General features: G+C 43.0%; 1 protein-coding gene across 1 annotated transcript in view; it reads right to left on the reverse strand.

The window, feature by feature from the left end:
* Positions 1–8213: 8213 nt before the first annotated feature.
* Positions 8214–13974, reverse strand: part of LOC137323357 (parathyroid hormone 2 receptor-like) — a 71317-nt gene continuing 65556 nt past the window's right edge. The window contains exons 12-13 of the mRNA XM_067986844.1: positions 10725–10766; positions 8214–9038 (exon numbers count right to left, since the gene is read on the reverse strand). Coding sequence (XP_067842945.1) covers positions 8664–9038; positions 10725–10766 — 417 coding nt within the window. The 3' untranslated portion in view covers positions 8214–8663. The remainder of the gene's footprint in view (positions 9039–10724; positions 10767–13974) is intronic.

The raw sequence follows: 13974 nt of genomic DNA on the forward strand, positions 1-13974 counted from the left end.
AAAATGCAGGATTTTTATACTGTACATTATGGAAAGTAAGACCAATGAAGAACCATCGAATGCTTTCTATTGTTATGGGAATTGGCAATGAATCCCATGTTGCCTTATGCAAGAAATAAACTATTAAGCAATAAGTTCATCTCCTCATATGCATTTTTTTTTTATCTCTGCATGCCATGCACTAACCTTTGATCAAGAAATGTCCAAACAAAATGAACTGAATAAATAATTAATTGTACTAAGTACCAACTCCCAAGTAGTTATCTGCTGATGCAGATTCAGTGATGATGCAGCAGCAGTTTTTTGACAGCAAGTCAGAAGGCTGTTTAAAGACATGTTTGTATTTCATATGCAGCTAAATACTGAACTGTAACATAATCCTGCTGATAAAAACAGAACACAGATCATCATATTGATGTACCTGGGTAACAATGAGGCTGATGAAAGTTACAGGGCAGATGAAAGGGCCATTCAAAGCAATGGGTTTGTTCGGTCCCGACCATCACTTAGCCAATTGTTGCACCTAGGATATCGTCGTGTTGTTGATTGTTTTGACCCAACCTCACTAACAACCATATCAAATGATTTAACAAATTACAGCTAAACGGTGTGACTTGTATATAAGGGGATTCTAACTCAAAAAGAAATGATAATAGCAGGCTCAGTCTGAACTGTAGTGCAGTCTTGGACCATTGCTTGTAAGTGGGAACTTTAGTCTTCTTGGCTGCATTTGCAATTAAAGTCTACTTTCGTTTTGCATCAAACCTAACTTTGTCCTTTGTAATATCATCTCTGTGCCTGGTTCTGAACAATCTCTCTCAGCATTGCAAAATATTTTTGTGCAGGAATTCTTGGTCACACAAATTAGTATCAATCTTGTGCATCCCCACTTCCTTCGCCCCACCATTGGAGGCAGTGCCTTCAACAGTCTAGGCCCTAAGCTCTGGAATTTTCTTCCTAAACCTCTCTGCCTCTTCACCTCTCTCTCCTCCTTTAACTCTTTACAACCTACCTTTTTGACCAAGCTTTTGGTCACCTGTTCTAATATCTCCTGATGTGACTCGGTGTCAAATTTTATCTGATAACGGTCCTGTGAAACGACTTGGGATGTATTACTACATTAAAGGCGCTATATAAATGCAAATTAGTTGTTTTTTTATAAATCACCAATTCATTAAATTAAAAAGTTGACATTTATAAATAAGGTATGATATCTTATGCTACTCTATTCAATCTCTTCTAAAACTTTGTACAGTCCATATGATTTAATGCATGATAAAAAATAAATTGAACTGTTACTATTTAGTTTCCCTACATTACAACAGTGACATGGAGCATGATTTTAGCTCGGAGCCGGGAATTGAGCAGATGGGTAGATGTTCATGAGAGAAACCCGGAAGCGAATTGAGTGGGTTGGAATCTGCGATCGCGACTCAATTGAAGACAATTAATTTTGCTTCCGGGTTTCCCGCACGATAGCCAGCCAGATTGACAGGCTGGCTGCCTGTTGGGCGGGAACGCAGCCAGGAATCGGAGAAGGTGGAGGGAGGGGGAGATCATGGAGGATGTGGGTGGGGGGCCGTGGAGAAGATTGTGGACCGGGACGTGATCGGGTAGGCAGGAAGTCAGGAGGTGTCGGAGGTAGGGAGGAGGGTTGGCCATCAGGGGTGGGGGTCGGCCAGCTATCTGGGGGCGGAGAGGGGTTGGACAGCGGCGGTTGTCTCCCATCGGGGGGGCGGGGGCGGCCAATCACGGCAGGTAAGTTTGTTGGACCTGCAGGGAGCACTCCTGCTACTCCTGGCCCGCAAGCAGTGCTATAAAGACACTTACGTCATGGATCCGGCCCTTCTCACCTCCTTTTACTTGGAATATTGTACAGAAATAATCCCTGAAAGTAAGGTATTTTGTTTCCTGCATCATCTGCACGATTTTGTCCCAGTGATGATGAAGAAATGGTGTTATATGTCCAAGTCAGGAAGGTATGTGACTTGGAGAGCTATTGGCGGCCATGTCTTCAGCTGCCTAGGCCCTAAGCTCTGGAATTCCATCACATGGGAGCATAATCACCAGAAGGACTGCAGTGGTCTAAGGAGCATGTCCATTATCACCACATTCCCAAGGTGATTAGGGATTGGCAATAAATGCAGCCTTGCTAGCATCACCAATATAAAATAATATTGATAGTCTTTTTATGGAAAACAATTACTCTAATATTTTAACCAATTGATGCCGCTTTGATGACAAAGTCTAATATTTCAAATAACATATAGTCATGAACTAGATTTCATCACTGCAGATGATGCAGGAACAAAATACTTTACTCTCAGTGATTACTTCTGTACAATATTCCATTTAAGTTCACTAAAATGTGTTTTCTAAATTATTGGTCTTGAAGTAGACTACTTAAAGTACATTTAATAAGAAAAACACAACAATTTAGTCATTAAATGGCATGATTTTTTCATTAAATGGTCACAGAATTCAGTTTTAATATCTCTTTCCACTAACGGTACATGGATGCAGTTTTGCTGTATGAAAATAAGGAACAATATACAAAACCGCATAGCCTAAAATTTCTAAATTATTGCACTCTAAACAATGGGGTGTCCTTTAAAAGCATCAATAAATCTATTTTACAATGTAAATTTGGGTTTTGTAATTGAGAATTATCTTGTTCTATGGTCAAACCTTTTCCCCTTTCAGTATACATTTTCATCACTGTTGCTATGATGCCTTGTGGCAAGATTGCTTTGTTGCAGCATTTTTAATAGTATCGACTTGCATTTGATGAGAACAATTTAGTATTTTACTCCCTGTCTTTCAGAATAACCATTCACTTTTTTTGACACTGAATATAGCCGCAGTCTTGAACTGGCTAGTTTTACACATGCACAACTGAAACAGTCAGTATCTGACTCTTATCCAAAACAGTACTAAAATCTGTTGGCATGAAAATTTCTGAACAGTTGAACGTGACTGGGATCCTTGCTGTTAATATTGTGGATACTCCTTACGAGTGCAATTAAACACAAACATCACAAGATAAGACAACCACATGAATAAACAGCATAATAATTAGTTTTGAAATATTTTGTGTAGGGATAATGCCCATACTGTAATATATACTTTACAATTAACAGCAGGTGACTGGATGATGGTTTCAAACCAGCCCAGACTGAATAGATAAATACTTTCCTTTGTCTGCTGACCGATATGGTCCTACGTGAAATGGGCATTGGTCCACAGCACAGAATAACCTAATTCATGATTAATTGGCATTGAATTGGTAGAATTAGTCAGAAACCACAGGATGGCCTATGCAAGAAATGGAAAATGTCACACTGGTGTAGTAGAAGGTATTTTTCTGAAATTGGGGCTGGATACATAATGGGTTCTTCTAGAATGGAGTCAGATATGTGAAGTCTCCAGAATATAAATTTACTTGTATGCTTTCCAATAGCCTTGAAAGCTTTGCAACCACAAACCACACTGCACCCATTTTCTCTCCCTTTACAGTGATTCAGCAATCTCTGCTGTTTTTTAAAATTTATATTACATATATATAACACAATACCTAACCAAAAGCAAAATACTGCAATGCTGGAAATCTGAAATAAAAACAGATAATGCTGGAAATATTCCAAGTCAAGCAGCATCTGTGGAGAAAGAAACAGAGTTAATGTTTCAGGTCGACGACCCTTTGTCAGAACTGGAAGAAGTTAAAGATTTAACAGTTTTTAAGCAAGTTCAGAGCCAGGGAAAGTGGGGGAGGAGGGAGGGGAGGAAAGAACAAAAGGCGTTAATTGTATGATTTATATCGATGAGTGTTAATTGTATTCAGGTGGTAGGTATCAATTGGGGACTCTCTCGAATCCTTTTTATAGGCGAGCTTATCTCTGGTGTGGTGTGTGTGTGTAAGGGGAATCTCTGTGAATAAAAGCTTGAAAACAACTGAAGTCCAGGCTCTAGTATTCTATCCTTCACCACACGGCTAACCAATTTTAACAAAAGGGAAGGTCTGTGATAGGGTGGAGGGCAGGAGTGATTGAATGACAAAAGGGATGATGGTGCAAGGCAAGGAGGGTGGTAATGGGATAAGTAACAAAAGATGGGTGTAGAGGAGCTGTAAATGGCAACAGCAGAACCATTACCAGCACCTGCTGTCCAAAAAAAGTGGGAGCAGTGGTTATGATCTGAAGTTATTGAGATCATTGAGTCCGGAAGGTTGTAAAGTGCCTAATCGAAATATGAGGTGCTGTTCCTCGAGTTTCCCTCAAGTTGAGCTTCATTGGAACAATGTAGAAAGCAGAGGTCACTGTGGGAATGGGACGGGGAATTAAAATGGCAAGCAACCAAAAGGTCAGGGTCATGCTTGCAGACTGTGCGGAGATGTTCAGCAAAGCGATCACCCAATCTTCGTTTGGTCTACCCAATGTAGAGGAGGCTGCATCATGAGCAGTGAATACAGGAGTGTTTGGGGCCCTGGATGGTGGGAAGAGAGGAGGTGAAAGGGCAGGTAATGCATCTCCTGCGCTCACACAGGAAGGTGTCGTGAGAAGGAGTGCAGGGGTGTTGGCGATGATGGAAGAGTGGACCAGGGTGTCGTGGAGGGAACGGTCCCTTCGGAATGCTGAAAGGCGGGGGGGCGATGTGTTTGGTGGTGGCGGAAATGATTGAGGGTGATACGTTAAATGTGGAGGCTGGTGGGGTGCAAGGTGAGGACAATGGGGGACCCTATTGTGGTTCTGGGAGGGGAAGGAGTAAGGGCAGAAATGTGGGAAAAGGGATGAACGTGGTCGCGAGCCCCGTTAACTGTAGTGGAGGGGAATCCTCGGTTGAGGAAAAAGGAAGACTTATTGGAAGCACTGGTGCGGAAGGTGGCATCGTCAGAACAGATGCGACGGAGACAGAGAAACTGGGAGAATGGAATAGTCCTTACAGGAAGCAGGGTGGGAGGAAGTGTAATCAAGGTAACCTTGAGAGTCGGTGGGGTGATGGTAGATATTGATTGACAGCCTATCCCCAGAAATGGAGATAGGGAAGGGAAGAGTTGGAGATGGACCATGTGAAGGCGAGGAAAGGGTGGAAATTGGAAGTTGATGAAATTTTCCAATTTGGGGTGACAGCAGGAAACGGCACCGATACAGTCATCAATGTACCGGAAAAAGAGGTGAGGGAGATGACCTGAGTAGGACTGGAGCAAAGAATGTTCCACGTATCCCACAAAAATGAAGGCATACCTAGGACCCATAAGGGTTTCCATAGCGACATCTTTTATTTGAAGGAAGTGAGTGGAGTGAAAGGAGAAGTTGTTCAACGTAAGAGAACAACTTCAGCCAGGCAGTGGTGAATGGGGACTGGTTGGGCCTCCGTTCAAGGAAAATGCGAAAGGCCCCCAGGCCATCCTGGTGGGGGATGGAGGTGTAGAGGGACTGGACGTCCACATTGAAAAGGAGACAGTTAGGGCCGGGGAACTGGAAGAGATGCGGATGTAAATCTGAAGAGACTGGACAAGGGGAGAAAAAAAGAGTCGAGATAGGAAGAAAAGTTCCGTGAGGCAAGAACAGGCTGAAATGATGTGGATCTTGGGAAGGAGGTTGAAGTGGGGTTGGGGGATGTTTGAGGTTGGAGGCCATGGGGGGGATGACCTCCAGAGGAGGTGTCAGTGAAGGTCTGGGAAACAATGGCTTGATGTTTGGCGGTGAGGTCATGGTCCAGGGGGAGGTAGGAGGAGGTGTTGGAAAGTTGGCGTTCAACCTCCGCAAGGTAGAGGTCCGTTTGCCAAACAACAACAGCGCCGCCCTTGTCAGCAGGTTTAATGACCATGTCTGAGTTGGAGAGAACGGAGTGCTGTGAGTTCCGAGGGTAGTAGGTTAGAGTGAGTGAGGGGAGTAGAGAAATTGAGACGGCCGATGTCACACAGGCGATTCGCGATGAAAAGATCGAGAGGGTAAGAGGCCAGAGGGAGGGGTCCAGGTGGAACGAGAATTCTGAAGACGGGGGAAGACTCCTGGCCAAAGAAGTGGGCGCAGAGGCAAAGGCGACGGAAGAAGAGCTCAGCATCGTGTCGAGCTCGAAATTCACTGAGGTGGGAGCGTAAGGGGATGGAGCTGAGGCTTTTGCTGAGGACTGATCGTTTGGGGTCAGAGAGGGGGAGGTCAGAGGGGATAGTGAAAACACGACAAAGGATGAGATTGGAAGGAGGGATGGGGTCAGGGGAAAGTGAAGGGGAAGAAGGATCAGGAGGGGTGTTAGTATCTAAGGGTTGTTGAAGCTTGCGGTCCTTGACGCCTGAAAGGCGAAGGATGAAATGGAACTGTGGACCAGGACAACTCTGAGATAGAGTGAGTTGGTGCTGCTGGAGAGGTCAAGAGCGTGTGTGTGGCGGCGTATGGCGTTGAGCGTGGATCTCAGGAAGCGGTGAGAGCAGTAGCTCGAGGAACGTTGAATATCATGGGTGGATCCGAAACGTGAAGGGTGGAATTTAAGTTGAAATCCACGTGGAATAAGTCGGCGCCTATAGTACCTAACCATATAGGACTGATTCACATTGTTGGAGCAGAGTAGAGAAAGTTTTACTCTGCACCTAGCCTGTGTATACCTGACCTGGGAGTGCTCTATAATGCTGGATACCTAAAATGGGAAAGTCTTTAATTTCCAAGACTCATCATTCACATGATATGTACAAAAAGATTTACCAAAAAATATGGATAATCAAGTTGTTCATCTGGACTTATAACCAATGTAGTTTTGCCAATCCTCCTGCATTGCCCAGGAGTCTCTAGGAATGAGGAATCAATCTCCCAGGCATTGCCGTCACAGGGGATCCTCTGCCTCGGTCACGCCACTCCCCGCCCCACCCTGCAACATTTGCAGACGTCACTTGATCAGATGTCATGTGATCAAATGTCACTTGGTCAGATATCATGTGGTCACTACCAACACAGCTCTAACCAGTCACAAATGTCATTCTTTGTAACAGTGACCACGGAGCATTATCCCTCCTCATCCTCTCTGCAACCTTCGACACGGTCAACAACTCCATCTATCTCTGGAGGGAAGTGTGCAGTGGTGTCTCTCGGGTCAGTATTAGGACCACTGCTCTTTTACATATATTAATGACCTGGACTTGGGTATACAGGGCATAATTTCAAAGTTTGCAGATGACATGAAACTCAGAAAAGTAGTAAACAATGTGGAGGATATTAACAGACTTCAGGAGGACATAGACATAGATTGTTCTCCTTAGAGCAGAGAGGGTTACGGGGAGATTTAATAGAGGCTTTCAAAATCATGAAGGGTCTTGATAGAGTAAGTAAGGTGAAACTGATTCCACTGGCAGATGGATCAGTAACCAGAGGCACAGATTTAAGGTAATTGGTAAAAAGAGCCAGCGATGAGGAGAATTTTTTTTACGCAGCGAGTTATTATGAATGCACTGCCTGAAAGGGTGATGGAAGCAGATTCAATAGTAACTTTCAAAAGGGAATTGGATAAATACTTGCAGGGCTATGATATATTGATCTCAGATAAGGTCATGAGTGGGGAGGACTTTGTTCAAAAAGGGAGCAAATGTTTTGCAATGCAATACGAGTGAAAACATAGGGGGCCAGGGGAGTAGAAAGATTTACTCCTAGAAAGAGAGATGAATGGGGTATATACTGGGTGAGGAGGGGGTGTGGCAGTTTGATATTGCTGCTCTGGAATACTGGTCAATATGCAATGGAGGATTCCCTCTCTAGAGCATTGAGAAGCTGTGGGCCACTCCACAAGGGCCTCAAGCCTAGGACAGTGATTGGTTAGGAGATAAGTAGAACAATAGCAAAGGATGGGTTAGGGTTTTTTGGGGTGCGGGGTTGGGGAGGCGTGACGGCAGAGAGGGAAACAGGAATTGGAAGAATAGGGCAGCACAGGTCAAAGTGGCAGCCAGTACTTGCACACAATTGAGTAATGTGTCAAATTCCTTTTGTGTATTACCTTAACACAGTATTTATCTGTTTAAAATAAACATATTAGCAATTGTGTAAAAAAAAAATTTATGTAAATATATTAACCAGTGGAAACTATACCCCTTAACATATTAACCTTGGCTGTTGAGCAAAGTTCTTGGCCACTTCAGCTTGCTACAAGTTGCAAGTATGATGTTACTAACATAAAAGAGGCTGGATATGGCAGATGCAGATACTGATTTTATTTTACAGCATTTACTTCATAGGAACCATCGGATAAAAAGATCCTCTTACTGACCACAGAATGCTCTCATTAAGAAGCATCTGCTGTATTTGTATTTCCACCAGGGTTCAGATTCATATTTCCACAATAACAGACCTATAGCTGTGGTTTATTTGTTTAAAAGCATACTGGGGATCAGATGGAACAAGGAAAATAGTTTTCAGTCTCCAGCGTAAATCATAAACCGGCCCAGTGGGTGTCAGATACAGCATGGTAAGATATTAATTAGGAACAATTTGAACCATTTTTGTACAATAATCAACATGTATTACTATTCAAAATAGGTCACAGGCTTCTCGTAGTTGAATAAAACTAAATGAACAATGTGGGACTGCAAAGCTCCTGTGGTCTTCTGTCTCATCACTGAGGACACAGATTCTTACACAGGGATTTTAATGGAGCAAATGTTAACTTTATTATTTTGTTGCCCTTTACACTGTTTCTTCATGTTCTTCTATGTTTGCCTCGAGTACAGGCTTTGAGGATTCTTTAAGGTAAATTACATCTTCCAAGTTTTCTTCATTTTCATTGGCTTCTTCGGGAATAGATGGTTGTAAGCTCTCTGGGTCGGAGTTGCTTCTTACATACCCAGGTAAAGTTAAGTGGTTGTTTTCTTGTTTAACTCCATTCTTAAGGATTTTGCGCGCCATTAATGACACACGTCCATTCATTTGTGCCTGGCTGGTGGTGCTGTTGGTCAGATTGGTTAGCACTGAGGTATATCTGTAACTCCCACAACTTGTTTTCCCATTCCAGTCTAAGGAAAGGTTCCACCTTGTCCACGTCTTTTTAATTTCCGTCTGAACCTTTAGAAAATAGACAACATTCAATTATATTAAATCAAATTGATTTTTTTTTAAAATTGCAACTGAGAGCCTGACATCTTAGCAAATTGGAGAAACTCTAAAATCCTTACAAAGGGCATTAATTCTAAAACATTTATTTTGTGTTACAATAGAGTAATTTGGCTATCATTAAAAGAAGCAGATATATTCATGAATCACTTGTTCACATACTGTTTTTAATTTACACCCATGATTTGGATTCAGAAACTCAATGCAAACTGGTCAAATTCACATACAACATCAAACTGCAAGGGGCAGTTGAATCTGCGGACACTCCTCAGGAACTACAAAATGAATTAGACACAATATATAAATGGGCAGATCAAGGACGGGTGAAATTTAATATAGACAAGTGCAAAGTACTGCATAGAGGAGAAGAAAAAAAGGAAACGTTAAATACTCCATGACTGGCATTGAAATAGTTAACGAGATCTAGGGTTTTCAGTAGATTCGATGTTCAACATGTCCAATCACAGTGAAGCCGCAATCAACAAAGTAAATATAACGTTGAACTGCACAGCCCAAAATAGCAGAGTCCAAGTCTGCAGAAGTCATGCTGAAACTGTGTAGTGCTCTGGACAGAGTATGGTATCCAGTGTGGTCACCAAGGAGACGGTCAAGTGTTGCAGCCAGTTCAAGACTCGTTCCAACCATTAGGGGATTGGGTTAAGAGGAAAGACTGGAAAAACTTATGCTTTTCCGACTTGAAAGGAAATGACTTAGAGATAACCTTGTCATTAATAACTCTTAACATAAGAGCTGTCAAAGATAGTAATTGGTACAGAAAAGGTAGGTCTAGAACACTCTTTCAAACTAAACCATGACTGTTGGACACAGGTTCAAACTAGTAAAAAATAACTTTAGGACTGAAATCAGGAGGTAGTTCTTCACACAGAGTGAACAACACATGAATGGACTTCTGGGTAAAGTAGTGGAGGCACTAACTGTCCTATCCTTCAAGAAACAATTAGATGCTGTGATTGAGGGATTAAGAATCTTTCTGGATGGATGAGCTAAGATGGGCGAAATGGTTTTTCTCCTCTTGTGATCGCGTGAACTATTTAAACAGTTAAAGATTTTGCTGTTTTATTCCCTATGTCCTTTGAGATTTAAGCAGGCACATCTTTCAGCCTATCTGAAGCTTTATCAGTTTCAATGCAAGGGGTGATGTGGCCTCTTCTCTGATCCCATCTCAACTCAAGTCTTACCTCTCCACTACTCTCAAATCAACTTCCAGTTTTCTAGTGCTCCTGACCCAAATGTAGCCTTTCATTCTTACCAGGTTGTACTCTGGTATCCACAATATATGTAATCCATATCCCTGCTTTTTATACTGCTGCAGCTTTTTATATACTAAGTGGCCTTCTCTGTTACATTATATACTATGCATGCTATGACTTCCTAACTTTCCATCCAATTTAAACCAAATTTCATCTGCAGTGCCATTTTAAATGGCTAAAAGCCAGAACAAGATGGATTAGTTCCTCTGACTGTTTTGGGACTCTCAAGCGTATTGTCAGACAAGCTGAGACTTTGATGGTTTCTTTGTATAAATAGGGATGGGAAAAAGAAGAATTCTTATCAAAAAGAATATAAACAGTTCAATCCTGAAGCAAGTCGTTTTTCAAAAGTTGAAGAATCGCTTACCTCTCCATTGCAGAAACAGTAGATGACCGCAACAAAGAATCCCTGCAAGGAACAGGTGCATCCAGAAAGGTTTAGAATGTTGTACATGGTTAAATCAGCCAGAAAATGAAACAGAACATAAAAGTAACTTAAAAATCTGTTTTTAAAGCAGGATTTGCAGGAATTTGAACTGTACACTGTCACAGTTTTGTTTTCCAAAATAGACCTATATTTTCTAAGACAAAATTACATACCATAAAGCAAGTGTTAAATGCTTAAAATGTAAGCAAGAAATTGCATGGCGTTTTCCTCCCCGACCTCATGCTCTTTAGAATTATTTATTACTTGAATATTATTTGATTGAAAATTTGCACCAATTCAATAATGCTGTAATTTCTGAACTAGAACACAAGAAAACTGACAAATTAAAACATGTATTTTCTTATTTGAAAATTACTGGAATTATACTATAATAAAAGCCAGGAATTTTCTCGGAGCTGCTCCCACTCCTCCACCGCAACTTTGCAATGGAAACCCCATTTATGCACTGCAAGCGATATGGAGCAAAAGTGGGTAAATGGAGCTGAGCTACAGATCAGCCATGATCTAATTGAATGGCAGAGTAGGCTCAAGGGGCAGAATGGCCTACTGTCCCCGAGTGGTTAGGATCTGGAATGCACTGCCCGAGGGACTGGTGGAGGTAGATTCAATCATGGCCTTCAAAAAGGAATTGGGTAAGTACTTGAAAGGAAAAAAATTTGCAGGGCTACAGGGATAGGGCAGGGGAGTGGGACTAGCTGGATTACTTTTGCACAGAGCCAGCGCGGACTCGATGGGCCGAAAGGCCTCCTTCCGTTCTGTAATCTTTCTATGATGTTCCTACGTGCTGTCACATTTCTTGCAAAGATAAAATGGTGAAGTGCAAGCAAATTCTGAGGAAATTTCTGGCAAAAGACTCCACAACCTCTAGCCTGAGCCTGTCCAGGGCAGGTCTTAAGTCTAAAGTTTACCAACTTTGTTTGGTATACAGGACACAAGGGGAAGATTTCTTCTGTTTGCAACAAAATAAGAAGCACATTTATAACTTTGCTACAAATAGCACACAGATGAAATGTTTGCCCACAGTTGAGTAAAACAAATCGCTTATTTACACACAAAATCAGGCTATTGAGAAACACATCCAGACCAGGTTTAACAGCATTAATGGGTTTGTTTCAGCAGCCTTTACTCCTAATACAAAGCAATGGGAGAGTCTAGAAGCATTACTTTCTGTTTGAAGTGCCCCTCCCATTTGTATTGATCCATGATCATTTTCACTGACATTTTGCATGATAATAAAGATCAGCCTCCAATGCACTGAGTTTTTACCACCAGCGTAGACATGAATCTTAGTTTGACTGTACCGCATGACTCCTATGCCTTGAAATTGGGCTACATGAATGTTAGCATATGAACACTAAAGGGGCAATTTTAACCCTACCCACCCAGTGGAAACTGGGCTGGCAGTTAAAAAACAGTTGGGTGACTTACCTGCAGGCATCCCTCTATCTTGAATTTTAACCTGCTCTTCTGAGCAGGCGAGAAAGACACCAGCCTGATGATGGCGGGCTCCTTTTTAACTTATTCAGATCAGGGTCTGATGCCATCATTGGACCCTGACTGCAATTTTAGATAGTGGCCTTTGTGACTTTCCTGCCAGATGAAGTCAGTGAGAAGAGAATCCGAGGCCAGATGAGGCCCGAACAGTTAAGTTTCTTTTCTTTTTCTCCTTGTGGGGCTAGGAGGAGCAAGGGCTGTCCTGAGCCCCACAAGGAAAGATTAGGTCACCCCTCTTCCTGAACGTGAGACTCTCCTGAAACACTCTCCCGGGACTTTCAATTCCAGCAGGTGTTTAATGCTGCCCGAAATTCCGCTCTCAGATGCTGCATCCTACTCGTTTCAGACAGGCAGCTGTCTGGGGACATGCAGGTGAGGCCACAGGAGTTTGGTGTTTGTCCCGCACTCGCCCGATTCCAGGTCTACGTTAAAATTGAGGTTTCAATGTTTGTTTGAAATTCCTTTCTTGATTATTTTTTTTAAAGATTCGTTCACGGGATGTGGGCGTTGCTGGCAAGGCCGGCATTTATTGCCCATCCCTAATTGCCCTCGAGAAGGTGGTGGTGATCCGCCTTCTTGAACCGCTGCAGTCCGTGTGGTGACGGTTCTCCCACAGTGCTGTTAGGAAGGGAGTTCCAGGATTTTGACCCAGCGACAATGAAGGAACGGCGATATATTTCCAAGTCGGGATGGTGTGTGACTTGGAGGGGAACGTGCAGGTGGTGTTGTTCCCATGCGCCTGCTGCCCTTGTCCTTCTATTGTAAACAATTTTACAACACCAAGTTATAGTCCAGCAATTTTATTTTAAATTCACAAGCTTTCGGAGGCTACCTCCTTCCTCAGGTGAACGATGTGGAAATGATTTCCACATCGTTCACCTGAGGAAGGAGGTAGCCTCCGAAAGCTTGTGAATTTAAAATAAAATTGCTGGACTATAACTTGGTGTTGTAAAATTGTTTACAATTGTCAACCCCAGTCCATCACCGGCATCTCCACATCTTGTCCTTCTAGGTGGTAGAGGTTGTGGGTTTGGGAGGTGCTGTCGAAGAAGCCTTGGCGAGTTGCTGCAGTGCATCCTGTGGATGGTGCACACTGCAGCCACAGTGCGCCGGTGGTGAAGGGAGTGAATGTTTAGGGTGGTGGATGGGGTGCCAATCAAGCGGGCTGCTTTATCTTGGATGGTGTCGAGCTTCTTGAGTGTTGTTGGAGCTGCACTCATCCAAGCAAGTGGAGAGTATTCCATCACACTCCTGACTTGTGCCTTGTAGATGGTGGAAAGGCTTTGGGGAGTCAGGAGTTGAGTCACTCGCCGCAGAATACCCAGCCTCTGACCTGCTCTCGTAGCCACAGTATTTATATGGCTGGTCCAGTTAAGTTTCTGGTCAATGGTGACCCCCAGGATGTTGATGGTGGGGGATTCGGCGATGGTAATGCCGTTGAATGTCAAGGGGAGGTGTTTAGACTCTCCCTTGTTGGAGATGGTCATTGCCTGGCACTTATCTGGCGCGAATGTTACTTGCCACTTATGAGCCCAAGCCTGGATGTTGTCCAGGTCTTGCTGCATGCAGGCTCGGACTGCTTCATTATCTGAGGGGTTGCGAATGGAACTGAACACTGTGCAGTCATCAGCGAACATCCCCATTTCTGACCTTATGATGGAGGGAAGGTCATTGA

This window comes from Heptranchias perlo, chromosome 7, assembly GCF_035084215.1.
Source record: "Heptranchias perlo isolate sHepPer1 chromosome 7, sHepPer1.hap1, whole genome shotgun sequence".
Taxonomy (NCBI): Eukaryota; Metazoa; Chordata; class Chondrichthyes; order Hexanchiformes; family Hexanchidae; genus Heptranchias; species Heptranchias perlo.